Source organism: Leopardus geoffroyi, chromosome B2 (genome assembly GCF_018350155.1).
Source record: "Leopardus geoffroyi isolate Oge1 chromosome B2, O.geoffroyi_Oge1_pat1.0, whole genome shotgun sequence".
Classification (NCBI taxonomy): Eukaryota; Metazoa; Chordata; class Mammalia; order Carnivora; family Felidae; genus Leopardus; species Leopardus geoffroyi.
Window position 1 is genome coordinate 38084959 of NC_059332.1, and position 19429 is coordinate 38104387.

The 19429-nt window shown below is 41.7% G+C and overlaps 1 protein-coding gene across 3 annotated transcripts in view; it reads right to left on the reverse strand.

Annotated features, from left to right (window-relative positions):
• Window positions 1-19429, reverse strand: part of KIF6 (kinesin family member 6) — a 392154-nt gene that overhangs the window by 187719 nt on the left and 185006 nt on the right. For all 3 annotated transcript variants that reach the window (XM_045498079.1, XM_045498078.1, XM_045498080.1), the window contains one exon: window positions 16344-16559. In XM_045498079.1, the coding sequence (XP_045354035.1) occupies window positions 16344-16559 (216 nt within the window). The remainder of the gene's footprint in view (window positions 1-16343; window positions 16560-19429) is intronic.

Genomic DNA, 19429 nt, shown 5'->3' on the forward strand with positions numbered 1-19429 from the left:
CACACGCGTGCACGCGCACGCACACACACCCCACATTAGGCAGAGCATCACTTTTCCATGATCTCATACATATCAAATGCTGATCCTGCTTGTGTTCACAGAATAAAGTGGGTCACAGATATTCATTGAGATCACAAGGGCCAGATAAATGCTAGAGGACAGCAACCCAGGAACTGCCAGACTTAATGGAGTGGCACAAAATTGGAATTTAACCTACGAGTCAGTAAATCAACCATTTAGATAGTTCTGGACCAGTAAGTATGGTGGGACTTTTGTTTAATTTAGTGCAGACTAAGAAGACTAGAAAAGGACGGGATATACTAGAAAAGCACAAAAGACGAAAGGGTTGGCGTGCACACATGTGTCTTGTGTGTGAGTGTGGAGTGTGCATGTGCAAGGTGTTGTGTGATTATGTCGTGTGTGTGTGTACGGAAGTACATGTGTGCACACTTATATTGGCACAGCTGTGACTGATGGAAATGATTTAGTCACCCAGCGTTATCTGAGTTAAGTGATGAGCACTGCAGACTAATGGTTTAAAAGCCTCAATTGCTCTCTCTCATATCAGTGGACTGTAAAATTCTAAGGTGACATATCTCACTGTTTCACTGCAATATGGGAGAATGAGCAACATAGGACTTGAAATATGAGGCACTATACTACAGTCTTGTAAAAGGAATATGCCAGGCATTTGCTTGTGATCACTAGTATAAATTTCTAGTGAAAGAAAAAGATAACCGTGCATACATTCAAAATCCAGATGGTGCTCAATTCGATCGAATCGAATACTCAATTTGATCACGTTTAGTAATGAGACCTAAAGGGCCAGCCCACTGCTACATGGCACTTCTTGGAATAGCCATTGTCTGATTCCCATTAAACTCTTGTGGGTGAAGTCATCCATATGTTTCAAAGTTTCACTCAAGCCATCCAAAGGTAAATGTTGAGCTTCTAGAGAAATAAAACTCCTAAGAAGAGATTTGTAAACACGTCTCAACAGCACAGCTGGAGAGGGGAACCCACCATCTAAAAACTCAGGGTAACGTGGAGCTGATTTTCATCATGCAGTAAAGATGGGAAAAGTATAGAGTTGAATGTTAATATCTCTTATTGTATCTGCCAACTTTACGAAGGCATATGACATCATACGCAGAACTGAGCTCCGGAAGCGTCTAAGTCTAGCTGCCTTGGGAGGTTCATAAATATCCATAGGCTATCCTGAATGTATAATTGGTCAAATTAGAGTGGGGAGTACTTCAACGGAAGAAAGTACTATATATAATAGTTCTACTTTGGTCTGTCAGCTTGAGGAAACCAGGTTCAGAGTATGTCTGGACATCTGAAAAACCTCCAATAGAATGATCTACATTATTAATGAAAGTATTGGTTACAAAACTTATTTCCAAAAATAACCGTATACAAGTGACTGGGCTCTAGGAACACACAACAAGATGCAGTTTATCAAGCCATGGTTTGAGCCAGTACTGATCACTGACGATAAACTGAGATATAAATAGCTGGACACAGTAGCACTGGCTGAACTCTACACGCAGCAGAACATGTTCATGGGGACACCGCACAGCAGGCTTTCCCATAAACAGTGTTCTATCGAGCACAAGCATCCTGTGAGATACTGATGGGCACTCTGAGGTGGAAGTTTGAGGAATGCTGTGCACTGTAACCCTCCTGTCCCCCTCCTAGGATCAGAAACTTGGCATTACACCAGTCTAGAAAGAGACAGGTGTAGGACAAAGGACAAAACAACTGCAGCGTTTGGTGCTAGCGTGAGGATCAACCCCACCTCCTCCCCTCCCCGCCCCCATGCCCCACCAATACAAGAGCCCTGCGGCAGCCCTGCCTGCTAATGAACCCACACAGTCCCCACTATTCCTCCTCTGGAGCAGTTCCTTAAAGGCTGTCTGGGAACCCTCATACTAGGGAACCATCGCAACAAAGAAAAGGGCCAGGGGTAGTGTTGTCAGGTAAAATATAAGATTTCCCAGTGAAATCTGAATGTAAGATAAACAACAAACTTTATTTTCTAGTATAAGTGGCTTCTGTTCAATATTTGGGACCCAGTTATACTAAAGAGTTGTGCGTGATTTATCTTCTGTTTTTATTTTCTACATCTGGTAATCCCAGCCACGAGGCACACCTCTTCTATCAGTTTTGGAACAGTGCTCAACTCAGCACAAGTTTATGAGGCTCAAGACATTCAGAGAACAGATTGCTGTAGGATTCCCAAGAAATCTCTGTTCATCAAAATGAAGTAGAATAACCAAAAGCAAAGAACTGAACAGATTCACGGAAGCATAACAGAAATTAAGGGAACCAGAAGATGAGAAGAGAGATCAGCCTGAAATGCAGCTAGAGGGAGTGAACTAGTATTTCTGAGCAAAGCTTTCCGACTGAGGGAGCTTGAGAGGTAGAGTGACAGGTGGCACAAAGCTTTTCAAACAATGATGGAGGGTCTAATCGAAAGACAAACTTGACGTGTGTTTGACATGTGTACGGTGGAGAAAGGCGTATTGTTTCCCAGGTGGCCTTTTTCAGTCCCGCCCAATCCACCCCCCAACATATATACTGGTTATGGTAATTTCAATGACATAACCAGCTGAACTTAACTGCAGTAGAAGCAGAATGGTAAATTCTGGCTTGGATTGTCACAGCAACTGATAGACGTTGTGCAAAGATCATGTCTTATGCTACAAATAAAGTCAGAGTTCATCTATCATCCTTCCAAAATACAGTCCCAATTGAACGCAGTGACGGAAACTATTTTCGTCTTTGTTGGTATAAATCCCAGAATATCATATTTGAAAAAGGAAGTGCTGATGGATTCCCAAACTCCAGGGTGAAGGCAAATGCTATAACTCAGTGCAATTATTGTCTCTCATCGCAGGGTGAAATCTGATTATATGATGGCCAGGGGGAAATGACAGAGTTAAACTTGTCATATAGGAGGTTTAAAGAATCTCAGCTCTGTTCTTGACCCAAATCAAAAAGACCAGAAAAAAAAAATCTCCTTGATTCAATTCTATTTCTCTTGCTTTAGTGTCTCTATGTTACCTCCAGAGGGGGCTCTGAGGAGGCCTCTGAACACTGAAGACTTATATAGGAGCTTACAATTTAGGAAACGCAATACCCAAATTCTAAGTATCTGACTTAGGAATGACCCATATCTACAAAGCCACAAAACTACTACCACTGATGCAAGTGTCCCCATCACTAGGAGAGCGGCTGCTACTGTTAGAATCAACTAGGACCCTGTCAAAAGAAGAGCATGTGGGAGACATACAAACTGCTCCCCACAATGTGAGGAAAACTCTACCCAAGAATTTCCAGCACCCTTTTTGAGCTTTTCCATGCTGTACCTTTGTCCCAAGCTCACAGGGTCCTGTGATTTCACTGCAAGTGGAACATTCCAGAAGCCGGTTGACCTTTCCCCCCACTCTCATTCCAAAACATCATCTAGGGAGAGTTCATGTCAAAGGAAATCATCAGAAGCATATCATTTAAAAGCCAGTAAGAGACTGAATGTGCCACACTTACCAGGCCTGTAGCCTCAGGGATAATCAATCCTACCATGACTTCTATCCCTATCATCTTTGGCCACCCACAAAATGCAAGCCCCTGCAGGCAACTGTCATCTCACATATTATTCTTTACTTCCTTGCCCTATTGCCATGTCATTCTATCCACTCCTCCTTCCACTGCTGGCCTCCCTGAGAACCTGTCCTACGCTGCTCTCTGGACCCCACATTCGCTGTTAATTAAGCTCTCCCACATGCTCAACATTTTTATTGGAACACCCCCTTCAGCTCTTTCTCTTCACTGAAATCTGACTTTTCCTTCAAGGAGACTGACTTATCTGGAGCCCTCTCAAGTGGAGGATGTTCACTCTCCTATGTGCAAATACTAGAAGGGCCAGGGTCATTGTGGTTTTCTTCAGAGTCACCAGTACCATTTCAATATCACCGTTTTTAACATCAAGGTCCAAACCTTTCCTCCTTTGAGATTTGTGCCCTTTGGTCCTGCTACCCACTCTCTCTGATGCTGTAACTTAAAGTATATATTGGTTCAAGGAGTGAACAAACCACCCAGCTACCTAAGCAGATTTGGGCTCCTGGCTCACAGTTTTCCTTTCTGCCCCATTTCCTGCCAATATCCTAATGACTTCAACACCCACAAAGAAACTCCATTTAACAACACTAGCCTCGAAATTCTTTAACCTCCCATGATCTCTGTGACTATTTCTGCCTCACTTCCTCTCCTCCCACTCTTCAATCTGGTACAGTGAGCTTTCTGCTCCCTCGCTCTTTAAAATTGCTTTGGCAAAAGTCACTGTTCACTTCCCATCCAAATCTGATAGACTCCGCAATTCTCACCTAAGCTGACCACTCGGCAACTTCCAATACTGTTAATCACATCCATCTCCTCAAAACACAACTTCTAGCAGGGCTTCTGAGATCTTACTCTTGACTCTCTCTTGCCTTTCACAGCTCTGTTTTGCTGGCCCTTCTGCCCCAGATCACCCCACTAATATTGGGGAGCCTAAGCATTCCGCCTCTGGTCCTTTTTCCCTCTTTTTCCTTGCTACCCATTTCATTGGACCACCTAATCCACTCTCAAGGCTATAAGTCAGTGATTGTTGTCCCTAATTAACCCCTTGCCTTGAGCCCTAAAGCTATATATTTACTAGCTTAGACACCAATATCATATTCATTCTCAGTGTATCCATAATTAAACCAATACACTCTCCTTTCAGACCTGCTTCTCTTCATGGATTCAGTCTTGCTAACCTGGGAGTCATCCCAGATTGTCAACTCACCCCCCACCCATCCTAACCAGTTGCAATCAGTTCTCCTTCCTAGTTACCCCTAACATATTTCTAATGTTTTCAATCCTGACTGTGGCTCATTTATCCAAGCTCTCATAATTTCTGACCTTGACTAGTACTACAGCATCCATTCTACCTCCCTCCCCCAGGTCCCTGGTTACTCGGCACATTGCTTATCAGTGATCTTTCTTTACCAGAAATCCGACCATGTTACTCTCCTATTAAAAAGTTATAATGGCTCCTAATTGCTAGGAAAATTAAGTTCGAAATTAGGAAGCATGGCTTTTAGGCTTCTCATGAGTCTGGCCCTCTTTAGCTTTATTTCTTGGGAAATACTATCCAATCCACACAAATGCTATAGTCCAGCCAAACCGAAGACTTGAAACATCACAAAAATTCCACGTTCCACATCTCCATGCTATTGCTTGAGAAGTTTCCTAGGTGCTCTGTCTTTTGCTTCCTTCATCTATTTATTTGGTCAGACGTAAATTTGATTACTCTTTGAAGATTCTGTTCAAGTACCACTTCTTGCATGCAGGTTTTCCTAAACCTACCCAGAAGGAGTTGACCATTCCCCATCCATGTCCCATGGCACTCTCTGTGCATGTCCACTATAGGTCCTCTTCTAGATCATAACTGCTTTAATAAGTACTGGGTCTCAGTCACCTAGCATAACAGTCAGTACATAGATTCAATTCAGTGCTTTTTAAATGAATTAATAAGAGTCACTGCTCCTGCAGCTAAGAATAGTCTTTCATGCTTCCCAGAGTCTCTCTAGTAGAATATCCTATATTTTCCACATCATCTAGAATAGCACAGTACTTCATGTGTTCTATAAAGCGAATAAACAATTGGTGAAAAAGTAATGTTTTATTGCCAAAGCCTGGGCAAGACTCTGCATGGATATGCATGTGTGTGTGTGTGTGTGTGTGTGTGTGTGTGTGTGTGAGAGACAGAGAGAGAGAGAGTGAGAGAGAGAGAGAGAGAGAGAGAGAGAGAGAATGCTTCTGTTCTTCCGTTGCCAGAGTGCAAGGGCATGTGTTCTTGACATCCCGAGTTGGAATGCAGAATATATTTCTTCAAGAAAACAATGCTAAAAATAGTGATTCGATCACATAATTCCTATATTTATTCAGCTTTATGGGTCATATTACCATAGAGTGACATTATGAGCTGTAAGTTACATAATTCAGCTAAGGTAAGCACTGCACTGGTATTTTGGACATCCTGGAAAACTTATCACCTGTGGTGGATACTATGATGTGCCATCCAGATAACCCTTCAAGAATAAAGGACTCCAAGAATAAAATATCTAGAAACAAATTTAACCAAGGAGGTGAAAGATTTATATGTAGAAAACTGAAGATATTCTGTGTTCATGGACTGAAAGAATCAGTATTGTTAAAATGTCCATACTACTCAAAGCAATCTACAGATTCAATGCAATTCCCATCAAAATTCCAATGGGTATGTTCAAAGCAATACACAGATAGTCATAAGATTTGTATGGAACTGCATGTGTGCACACACGTGCGCACGCACACACACATACACAGCCTGCAAATAGCCAAAGCAATCTTAAGGAAGGAAAACAAAACTGGAGGCACTGTGCTCCCCAATTTCACACTATATTACAAAGCTATAATAATTAAAACAATTGGCATTGGCATAAAAACAGACACATAGATCAATGGAACAGAATAAAGATCCCAAAACTAAACTTACACATACATTGACAATTAATTTATGACAAAGGAGGGAAGAATATGCAATGGAGAAAGGGCAGTTTCTTCAGCAAATGGCGCTGGGAAAACTGGACAGTCACATGCAATAGAATGAACTGGATCACTATCTTACAATGTCCACAAAAACTAACTCAAAATGGATTAAAGATTTTAACATAAGACCTGAAATCATAAAACTCTTAGAAGAAAACAAAGGTGGTAAGAGTTTTTGAATCTGACACCAAAAGCAAAAATAAACATGTGGGACTACATCATACTGAAAGGTGTGATATAGTTTTTTATGCACAGTAAAAGAAACCATCGACAAAATGAAAAGGCAAACTACTGAATGGGAGAAGATATCTGCAAATCAAATATCTGACAAGGGGCTAATATCCAAAATATAAAGAACCCACACAACTTAAAAGCAAAGCAAATCAAAGCAAAGCAAAAAACAAAAAACAACAAAAAACCCCCAACAATCTGATTTATAATGGGTAGAAGTAGGGCTCCTGGGTGGCTCAGTCGGTTAAGCATCTGACTTTGGCTCAGGTCATGATCTCGCGGTTTGTGGGTTCTAGCCCCACGTCGGGCTCTGTGCTGACAGCTCAGGGCCTGCAGCCTGCTTTGGATTCTGTGTTTCCTTCTCTCTGCCCCTCCCCCACTCTCACTTTGTCTCTCTCTGTCTCTCAAAACATAGATACATGTTAAAAAAAATTTTTTTTAAATAATGGGCAGAAGATCTGAATAGACATTTTTCTTTTTTTTTTCAATATATGAAATTTATTTTCAAATTGGTTTCCATACAACACCCAGTGCTCATCCCAAAAGGTGCCCTCCTCACTACCCATCACCCACCCTCCCCTCCCTCCCACCCCCATCAACCCTCAGTTTGTTCTCAGGTTTTAAGAGTCTCTTATGCTTTGGCTCTCTCCCACTCTAACTTTTTTTTTCCTTCCCCTCCCCCATTGGCTTCTGTTAAGTTTCTCAGGATCCACATAAGAGTGAAAACATATGGTATCTGTCTTTCTCTGTATGGCTTATTTCACTTAGCATAACACTCTCCAGTTCCATCCACGGTGCTACAAAGGGCCATATTTCATTCTTTCTCATTTCCACGTAGTACTCCATTGTGTATATAAACCACAATTTCTTTATCCATTCATCAGTTGATGGACATTTAGGCTCTTTCCATAATTTGGCTATTGTTGAGAGTGCTGCTATAAACATTGGGGTACAAGTGCCCCTATGCATCAGTACTCCTGTATCTCTTGGGTAAATTCCTAGCAGTGCTATTGCTGGGTCATAGGGTAGGTCTATTTTTAATTTTTTGAGGAACCTCCACACTGTTTTCCAGAGTGGCTGCACGAATTTGCATTCCCACCAACAGTGCAAGAGGGTTCCCGTTTCTCCACATCCTCTCCAGCATCTAGAGTCTCCTGATTTGTTCATTTTGGCCACTCTGACTGGCGTGAGGTGATATCTGAGTGTGGTTTTGATTTGTATTTCCCTGATGAGGAGTGACGTTGAGCATCTTTTCATGTGCCTGTTGGCCATCCGGATGTCTTATTTAGAGAACTGTCTATTCATGCTTTCTGCCCATTTCTTCACTGGGTTATTTGTTTTTCGGATGTGGAGTTTGGTGAGCTCTTTATAGATTTTGGATACTAGTCCTTTGTCCGATATGTCATTTGCAAATATCTTTTCCCATTCCATTGGTTGCCTTTTAGTTTTGTTGGTTGTTTCCTTTGCTGTACAGAAGCTTTTTATCTTCATAAGGTCCCAGTAGTTCATTTTTGCTTTTAATTCCCTTGCCTTTGGGGATGTGTGAATAGACATTTTTCCAAGGAAGACACACAGAGGGCCAACAGGCACATGAAAAGACGCTTGACATCTTTAATCATTAGGGAAATGCAAATCAAAAGCACAATGAGATAACCCCTTACATTTGTGAGAATAGCTATTAAAAAAAAAAAAGACAAGAAGTACCAAGCGTTGGAAAGAATGTGGAGAAAGGGGACCCCTTGTGCACTGTTGGTGTCAATGTAAATTGGTGTAGCCACTGTGGAAAATAGTATAGAGGTTCCTCAAAAAACTAAAAATAGAACTACCATAGGGCCCAGCAATTCTACTTCCAGGTATTGATCGAAAGAAAAGGAAAACACTAACTTGAAAAGCATCCCCATGTTCATTGCAGCATCATTTACAATGCCAACATATGGAAATTACCTTGTGTCCATTGATTATGAATGGATAAAGAAAATGTGATACTTTTATAGATATAGATGTAGACACAGATACATATAGATATAGATATAGATATAGATATAGATATAGATATAGATATAGATACAGATAATATTATTCAGTCATGAAAAAGAATTAAATCTTGCTACTTGTGATAATATGGATGGGCTTCAAGGGCATTATGCTAAATGACATAATTCAGACAGAGAAAGACAAATACTGTAGGATTGCTCTTATATGTGGGATCTAAAAAAAAAAAACAAAACCCATAGATACAGAGAATAGATTGATGGTTACCAGAGGTGGGGGATTGGGGGTGACAAAAATAAAATTTAGGGTTAAAAAGAAGAATGAAGGACTTATTCCTCCAGCTGCTAAGAGTACGTTAGCAGCAAGTCCTCAGTTATCAACCCTCTTTGGAATTTTCTCAGCTCAAGAAAACTGCCTCATTTAAAGCCACCCCTCTTTCAGGGGCAGGCCTGTATCCAATAATCGTCATGAAAGTAGAAAGGCCCTGTTCTGTTGCCTCAACTTGGGACAACTCTGACAGGCCTGCTCAGCTTCAGAGCCCCTGAGGCCTCTGTCAGGACTGCGTCACAGCTCAGTCTCTTCCTCTGCCAAGTCCTGCACCCTTCCTCTCACTTCCACAACTGTTGGTTCCAAGGGCCCTCCCGAATAAATACCTGGCTGAGACTTTGCTTTCCAGGAAACCTAACCTACCCATATACGAGAGAATGAAACCTGAGCTCCAAATAATCAACTGAAAAATTAATTTTGAATGCAAAGTTTAATAAAATGAAAATTAATTACCTGTGTTCTGACACAATCTTCATATTTGGGATCCTTTATCCTCAAGCCAAAAGAAAGGGTTCCCACGCCCAGAACTATCGCTAACTTTCTATCACATGTAAGTATATCACTTTGGGCAACTGGTTTTCCGTGATTGTTTGGTTAGTGTCCTCTATCAGACCTGAGTGCTGTGCCTTCTCCCAGCAAGTTTTGAAGGAGATTTGAGGATATCCCTATTAGAAGAATCAATTTTCTTGAGAAGACAATATCCCATCTACTTTATGAACACAACAGAATAAAAATATAGACTTTCACCCTGAACTTCAGGTGAAAAAAATAGCATTATTTCAGAATAAGATTCTTCCTACAATGAGGTAGGGAAATGAGGTTGTTGGCCATAATTTTACCTGTCTTGTCTCCGTGATTCTGGAACAATACCCATTCATGCTGCCGAAAATAAAGACACAAGCAAACAATACAACATAGGCAAACCTTTTATCCATTCAGGTTCATTCCACCTGGCTGTATCTTCTACCCTGTCCTCCTCACTGTCATCAGCAGTCTTCCGCTTTTGTCATTTTTCACTGAGTACTTGGGTACCAGGGTCATGGTCCTCCTTTATACATCTAACTCAGCAATTTTTAATGTCCATAGGCAATAGGACACTGCCTCTTTGATACCTCTAGTTCTTTGAATCCACCCCATATTCAGAATCTGTGTTCCCCTTCCTGACCATACTGCTTCCCCAAAGAATATGGAATTGGTGATTGACTAGGCTACAGTTTTGGTGGAATCCTCAAGTATCCAGGCCCCTTTGTTCAGCATTCTCATTATGCTAAAAGACAGCTCTAGCTACCTACTTAGCTCCCTGACTAGATTAAAAATTCCTGAGATGCTCATAGATGATAACTTCTAAGATGGATGGATGGATGGATGGATGGATGGATGGATAGGTAGATAGATAGAGGCACATGGGAGCTCATGGGTGTCTGCTGAATCCAACAAATGTCAGAAGTTGAGTCCCATCCAGCGCCACAATGCCTTCCTTTAGAAAACACATTGGCTTCTACTGTGTTTGTTCACTTCTTGGGTTTGAAGACCTTAGTGGTGGAATCATAAAGATTATCAGATAAAACAAATGGAAATGGGGGTAAGGCTTGATTTTAAACCTAAAGCAGAGTCTGTTCTCAACCTCTCTCTCTCCCCTTTCTCTTTTTTGAGCATCATTTATTCATTTCATCTAATCTATGGACCCTTCGAATAGGAGGGTTACAAAGATGCATTTCTCAGAGGTAGTGTTCGGAGTAGCCTCAATACTCTGCCCTGCAGAAGTGAGAATGGCCATGGAGCTACAGAGAAGGCAACGATCCATTTACTCACTGTCTCTTTAACTGAATTTATAGGGAAATGCAAGGATGAAAGCATGGTCAGTTCCAAAAGAGAGGCTAAGATGGATCATGAGAGGTTTGAAAAGCAAGAGGTGAACATTTGTGCCTGAGGCTTACTACAAAGCAAGGTGGAAAGAATCTTAGAAAACCTAATCCCTATACTTTTTCTCTGGTTTTATGGTCGAGTTTTGCTCTACGGATTTCTCTTTGAGCTCTTCAACTTAATGGATGATTTGGGTATATTAAACCTTTGTAACAGTAGCTTTTGGTCCAGAGAGCAATCCTTTGAGCATGAGGAGAGCAAACTCAAGGAACAGACTCCAGGTTTGAAGCAGCATGCCAGAGAAGCACCGGCTTCCCTGTCCTCCTGTCGATGCCTGTACCTGCATTCTCGGTGCCAGAAGAACTGGGAAAACCAATAAGAGGGAGAAGAACCAGAGTTGTTTATGCCTTGGAGAACTGCTGTAGGCTCCCTCTGTTATATCTCTTCATGCTCTTTGCCTCTTTGTTTCCATCACTCCGAACTCAGACTATTCTATTTCCTCAACCATTTACCATGTCTCCAGGCATCTCGTCTTCAAAACACTAAAGATTTTTTCCACAAATGCCTTCCCAGAGCACAACTATCACCATTCCCCCTCTGTTTTGTTGGTTCCCTGCAACCAGATGAAGAAAATTCCCCAGATTGGTATTCAAGGGTTTTCGTAACATGGGTAAGAAATTAAATGTGAGAAATTAAAACAACATGAAAGCATATAAAGTTAAAAGGGGACGTTCCCATCTATTCCTCTACCCCCTCCCTCTGAAGCAGCCATCCCAACAACTTCCCACTCATTTTTCTAGCCTTGTTTCTTCGGACTTCCTGTACCTCTCCAGGGCCCTAGCTAAACAAGTACCCCTGCCAACTCTACATATTTTTACTTGCTTTCCTGTTCCCAAGCCTTTACTCATAATATTCTTTAAACCTGGAATGTAATAGAATGTTCTTCCCTCCATCTTTATCCAAATTCTACTGATCCTTTGAGACCTAACTTCTGTGTCACTTGTTTTGTAATGCTTTTCCCAATCTATTTGTAAAGGTCCTTGCCTTCTCCTTTGACTTCCCATAGTGTTTCTTCTAGCTCCTGCTATAGCACCTGTTATTTTTGGGTACCAAGCCAGACTCTGCTATTTAAACGTGAGCTCCCAGAGGTAGAGACTATTTCTCAGTTTCCGCTGGTGCCCCCTATAACCTTGGACCTTCTGTGCACATAGTGGGGATTCAACAAATTCTCAGGAGTATGAGAAAAGAGCCTGGAGCCTCCAGGCTGTGGCTTTGGCTTTCAGTTCACCTTTTAAAATGCTGGTGACATCACCTGTGATGAGTGGGTTCTGTTAGCATCTCAGTTAAAGGATGTGGTGAGTCATCAGGGGCTTTTGGAACACTGGTTCCAGGTGACCCTCTGGAACACACAGTCAGAGCACGAAAAAAATAAACAACAACAAAAACAACAAACCCCCAAAGCCAAACAAGAAAACCAAAGTATCAAACTCCTGCTATTTTAAAGAGAACCATATGACTCTTTTCAAAATGTGGGGCTGAACAATCCCTCTCATTACTTCAATGAAACCAAAACAGACATTTAACTTCCAAAAAAACAAGAAGCCCCAAAGCCCCTAACCTTCCTTCCTCTGCCTTGGCAGGCTGCTTGCACAATGACTGTGTAGGGCTCTCTAGTGAATCATGAGTTTGGTTTCATTTTCTTTTAGCACAAGAAATTTGAAAGAAGTCATTTTCGGCATCAAGTGGGGGTGAAAGGAACAAGGGGGAGGGTCATCAGAGGGGAGACAATGGTCTCCGAGTGGAGGATGTCAAATCTACTTGCTTTCTGCATTAAAAGCAGTCCAAAGGATGGTTAATAGAAATTGACCATACCTACATAGGGCAGAAATCCTTCCGAAACCACATGCTTATTAATTTTTTGTATTTGACTTAGTTTACACAAGTTCTTGTATAAAATAATGCAATAATAAAAGCCTAATCAGCTCCTAGGATCTTAAATATTATAACAAACTATCCCATTACCTGTTGCTGTGCAGCATGGATTCATCCACAGCAATTTTCATCCTATCTGTAGTTTTGCCAAAAAAATAAAACCAATCTCCCATCAGTCCCTCTTCCAAATGGTTAGATCATTATCAATCCATTTGTGAACCTACTCCTATTTAAAGTTATTGCTAGAGCTATATCCAATGACAGTTAAAACAACTCAAAAACTCTTTAAACTATAAGGCTTTTCTCCAAAACTCTTTTACCTCATTTGTACTTGGACTTTACAAACAATTTCCATTATTTTTCAGTGATTTTCTATTCAAGTAAACTTAATTCATTCTCCAAACAAAACTAGTCTGTCTTGATAGTAGTATCAAGGGAGGAGAAGGGTTACTGAAAAAGTTGACTATAATTATGAGTTAGGAGAGAGATTATGAGATGCTGTGGGGAAGAAGAATTATGAGAAGGGAGATGGTGTGGGCAAGAGAAAATAGAAACAGAAAAGGTCTGGCACACTGTGAGGGTGGGGCAGTGATATCTGAGGCCATTTCTGCACAGGCATAATGGTGTGTGTCTTTGGAGAAGGCCAGTGAACAGTCCACAAGCATGGAGTTCTAACATTCGTACTGACCATGACTTTCCACGTCAGCAGAGATGCCAAGCTCTGTTCTCTATAACCAACGATGCCAACTGTGGCACGGCCAGGGGGAGCACTGTTCCTTACCTCCATGAAGAGCCTCACAAGCCACCCACAGACCTGGGGGTCATCCTCACCATTACCTGCTACCTCCATTAGTCACCAAGCCCGGCCTACTCTCCCTCCTAAATGCTTCTGATTCCCTCATCTCTCTCTCATTATTTCCATCCTGTGGCCTAGACTACTATACCATAATGGCCTTCTAATTAGTCATGCAATCTGTTCTGCACAGGATACTCAATCTGTCTTCCTAGCTTTTCAACTCCCCACATCCCAACCATCCTGACCTTTTCACTTTCCAAAATGCTCCTTTCCACCACAAAGGCCCTGAAAGCTATTTAAATAATTCCTTTTGCCTGCGATATTCCTTCCAGCCACACTCCCACCCAATGCCCCCTGTTGGATCTTTCTGATCTTAACTTGAGGCAGGGTTCCCTGGTATGTGCACCATCAGTAATACAGAGGTGCACTTTTGTAATTGTTCAAAGCTCTCCCCTCTGTCAGTTTCTAAGTGCTCTGAGATCAGAGGTTGGGTTTGTCCTTGTATGTTCTTGTATACTATGGGGCTAAAACAAGAACCTATAGAATAAGGATTAGATGAGTTAATTCAAGCAGACAACTGTGAAGAGTACCTGACATATATATAGGGCTGTGTAAGCTATAGTCATAATAGTAATTGTCACAGTACCTAGAACAAAGTGTGTAGTCAATAAATATACGTTGAATGCATAAAGGAATGAATAAATTGATGGATGAACTAATGAAGTCACCAATGCAGAGGTCCTCCTTTTTTTCAACCAGCTGTTACCAATAGCAGAGTATAGGAATGCTGTATGGAAAACATTCACAGAGAGGAATAACTGCTTTCTTTGCCTCCTGCCATTTACCATGATAAATGGTAAAAATAGCATTTTTGATTTCCTTTGATTTTTAATTTATTCTACTATGTTGTTAAATAAATACTCAAAGCAAGGAGATTTAGAATTAAGAGACAAAGGGATATAATGTCACAAAGTATATTTCCAGGCTTCTTGATCTTGTCTTTATTAAATAAAATGTGTCCTTCTTAATGAGTGCCATACTCTCATTATTAACAAGCTAAATCCTTTAGAAAACCATGCATATCAGGTTGCCCATCCCAACAAACATTTATACAGAGATTTTCTTGTTTGTTTTTTTTCCTAATTTTTTTTAATGTTTATTTTTTGAGAGAGAGACAGACAGACAGCACAAGCAGGGTATGGGCAGAGAGAGAGGGGGACACAGAATCCGAAATACACTCCAGGCTCTGAGCTGTCAGCACAGAGCCCAACGGGGGGCTCGAACTCACAAACTGTGAGATCATGACCTGAGCCGAAGTCATATGCTTGACTGACTGAGCCACCCAGGCACTCCTATAGAGAGATTTTCAAACTATATTGCCAAAAGGGGAAGCTTTTCACCCCTTTGTTCTGGTATGTTCCATGTTTCAGATTTCTCAATATTTTCAAGAGAAAGACATCAATCACATAACGGTACATTGCACTCTACTGGTCTAATAGAAAGAGAAAATAGCACAAATCAGCCTGGGCCTCTAGCATGGTTCTGTAGTTGTAGAATTGACATACCAATCATGGGCACCTGGGTGGCTCAGTCGGTTAAGTGTCTGACTTCGGTTGAGGTCATGATCTCATGGTTTGTGGGTTTAAGCCTCGCATCGGGCTCTGTGCTGACAGTTTGGACCTGGAGCCTACTTCGGAATCTGTGTCTCCCTCTGCTCGTGCCCCACCATCCACCCCCACCACTTGTGCTCTGTCTCTCTCTCTCTCAAAAATAAACAAACATTAAAAAATATTTTTAAAGAAAGCCTGACATACCAATCAAAAACTACAAGTTGGGAGAAGTGCCTCCTTGTCAATCCAACTGTGCGAAATCCTATCTGACAAAGTTTTGTTTGTTTATTGTCCGTTAAGGCAGACTGTAATAATATTGTTAAATTATTTTGCTACAAAGAGCTTATTCAGATTTAGAAACAAATACTGTGTCATCACATTGGCGATGAAACATCTGTCCTTATTCTTTCCCTCCTGTGGAGGAAAGGTTGTGCTCCTTTCTCTAATGTTAACTTTTCTCCTGTTGCCTTGGACCCATCTATTTCTGCCTCTGAACTCTGTGATAATTCATACTTCGTATTTTAAGTTCAGTCATCAAGTTTGGAAACTAGTATTTAATTTAAGAGTTGTGATAGTTATAAAAAATAATTCTAACAAATAAGTTGTCATTTCTTCACCTTTGCATATTTAAAACTAAAAAATGGTATGCTGAATTCCATTATGGAGAATGAGGAATGCCAGGATTGTTTTTTGTTTTTTGTTTTCCTTTTGAGGATAAACTTAATCTGGGAATTTTTGTTATTGCTGCTGAAGCTGCTGCTGGTACAACTTTAAAACCTCTAGAAATATTAGTGATAATAACAGCAATTGAATTACAATGATGAAGAACAGCATGATAAAATTATAACTGTTTCCATGTTTATTTATTTTTTCTATAGACATATAATTTATGATAGCCTATGTTTTCTCATTTAAGCCTAGGTTCTCTGTATTTAACATAATATAATTTATATTTATAAATAAATATAACTGACCTGTTTTTCTGTGGAGCAAACTGGATCTGTACCCAAAAGTGTTGACGTCCTGGACCTGTGTGGGAGCTGAGGATGGCAAAGTCCTCAGACCTTCTGGGTTCCCAGGTGGAAAAGGTGAACTCTGTGAGTGTCCACATTCACTTCTATCCATGCCAGATGAGTGGAGAGCATCCTGAGCTTTCTTCTTTTCCTTCTTTAGCATATTGACCAGAATATCTGAAACTTGATTAAGGATTTAGTGACTCATGCTAAGTTGCAATGATCAAAACACTGTTTCTGGGACACCTGGGTGGCTCAGTCGGTTAAGCATCCGACTTTGGCTCAGGTCGTGATCTCACCACTTGTGGGTCTGAACCCTATGTAGGGGTTCTGTGCTGACAACTCAGAGCCTGGAAACTGCTTCGGATTTTGTGTCTCCCTCTCTCTCTGCCCCTCCCCCTCTCACCCTCTGTCTCTTTCTCTCTCTCTCTCTCAAATATAAATAAACACTAAAAGAAACCACTAATGTCTCAATTGAGGTTAATATTCCAAATAATATTTGCTATTTTTCACACGGTAAAGAGACCACTAAAGGAAGACTTCAACTTCCTGAAGTCATTTATCCAGTTACAGACAGTTTAGGAAGCTAGTCAATATGGCATCATTATATGAAAAATTAGCAATCCCAAGGTGTTTAAAATATAAAGACTTAAAATTTTTATGAAAGGGTTTATAAGAAATGAACACTTAGTAGGAGCAGGCAGTGGAGCTATGCATGTATCTGTGAGTAAGTAAGACCTGAATCCAGGAAACTGCTCAGGAGGCAGCAGGAGCAGAGAGGGAGAACACCAGAGTCCGCCCAGCTGGCAGACCAGCCAAATCGGTTCTGGTGGCCAGAGCACCCCCACATTGAACACATGTTTGCATAGCATAGATTCAAATGGGACTTGAAGTCACTTAAAAAAATCCCTAAATCTTGGTCCCAAATGCAACTGAAAAGAGATGAATTCTTATTACAGATACATTACTTTAAAATGCCCCTCTTGGGGCGCCTGGGTGGCGCAGTCGGTTAAGCGTCCGACTTCAGCCAGGTCACGATCTCGCGGTCCGTGAGTTCGAGCTCCGCGTCAGGCTCTGGGCTGATGGCTCGGAGCCTGGAGCCTGTTTCCGATTCTGTGTCTCCCGCTCTCTCTGCCCCTCCCCCTTTCATGCTCTGTCTCTCTCTGTCCCAAAAATAAATAAAAAACGTTGAAAAAAAAAATAAATAAAATGCCCCTCTTGCAGGCCATTTCAATATACTAGGTGCACTGATGATAACATCACTGCATTCCACCCCACTTTGCTGTTCTTTTGGGCTCAAGATGCTGAGAACTCTGAAGAATCTCGGCCACCACTTGAGAACCTCAGAACTCCGCCATCCCCAGAGATGGCTTCACTAAAATAGGAGTGAGGAAATATGGACGTGGTGGGGAGAGAAGACTGCTGCTCAGACGCCTGCTCAGACTCCATTTTCCTCCTCAGCTTTGACTCCCAACTTCTTGGGAGATTTCTGGAAGTGCAATCACTTTTTCTCTCACAGTCCTTGATATGGCTTCTTCTTTGCCTCAAAAAACCATGTCCTTACCAGAGGTGGTATCTGGGCCTTGTCCTAGCAGAGAAGAACAGGGATCTGCCCACATCTTCCACTCCTTCTCATACGGAATTGATTACCAAGAGCATCAGGGGCTTCCACTGGTTCACACGCTGCAGTGGCAACATCCAGTCACTCACTCATTCAATGGTATTCAGTGGAGTTGTACTATGTGCCAAGCACTGTTCTAGGCACAGGGATGGAACAATGAAAGGGTATATTGGCTTCTTGCTCTCACAAAGCAGATGTCCTACTGGGGAAAGACAGATTTCATGCACATGAACCAAACATTAGAGAATGAAAGGGCTGGATAACTAATTTTAAAAAGGTCAAGAGGGCTGCCAGGTGGCTCAGTTGGTTAAGCGACCAACTGTTGATTTCAGCTCAGGTCACGACCTCATGGTTTGTGGGATGGAGCCCCTGCATTGGGCTCTGGGCTGACAGTGTGCAGCCTGCTTGGGATTCTCTCTCCCTCTCTCTCTGCCCCTCCTCCACTCGTGCTTGCTCTCTCTCTCTCTCCCTCAAAATAAATAAACATTAAAAAAATAACAGGTCAAGAATGACTGAGTGGCTACTCTACATTGGGTGCTCACAAAGGACTTCTCTAATGACATTTAGGCTGAGATCTGAATGACAGGAAGCAGTGGCTGCAGGAAGAGTATCTCAGCAGAGTTACTGGCTAGTGCTAAACCCTAAGGAGAAGGGCCTTGGCAGTTTTACCACCCAATGGACATTTGGCCGTGTCTGGAAGCAATGTTGGTTGTCATACTGCAGTGGGGGCAGGTGCTGTTTCCGAAGTCTAGTGGGTAGAGGCCAGAGAGGCTTCTAAACATCCTACGATGCACAGAGCAGCCCCCACAACAGAGAATTTATACAGCCCAAAGTGTCCATAGTGCCAAGGACGAGAAACATGGTGTTAGAACAACAAGAAGGACACTATGACCAAAGCCTAGGGATAGAGACATAGTACGTGAAATCAGGGGCTTGGCAGACACACAATCACGTAGGGCCCTGTGATCCGGAGTAAGGAGTTGAGGTTCATTCTAAGTATAGCAGGCCCTGGCAGAATTTAAGCAGAGACAGACAGTGTTCTGAGGTACATTTCATAAAGATCAGAGTACGGATTTATCTTCTTGGCTGCCTTCCTTCTTCCCCACCTTTCCTTTGTCTTCTTCCCCTGCCCATTCCGTTGAACTTGGGCCTTCGTTGTGCGAGGTACTAAATGACATGCTGTTTGTTACATGTTTCGTGAAGGGCAGTCTGAACTTTATTCATACTGATAATGTCACTGAAATGACACCATTTTCTCTCCCTTTCCAAGAAGAATGTTCAGTGTCATTCACTGTCATTTTGGTTGCATTACTGTCTTTTGCTGAGCTCAAGTATTACCACCTGTTTTTCCTACAGACCAGGTCTTTCTCATTCCTCCTGTCAGTCTTCACCTTGGTGGTTGTACAGACAGGATATGAAAATATCC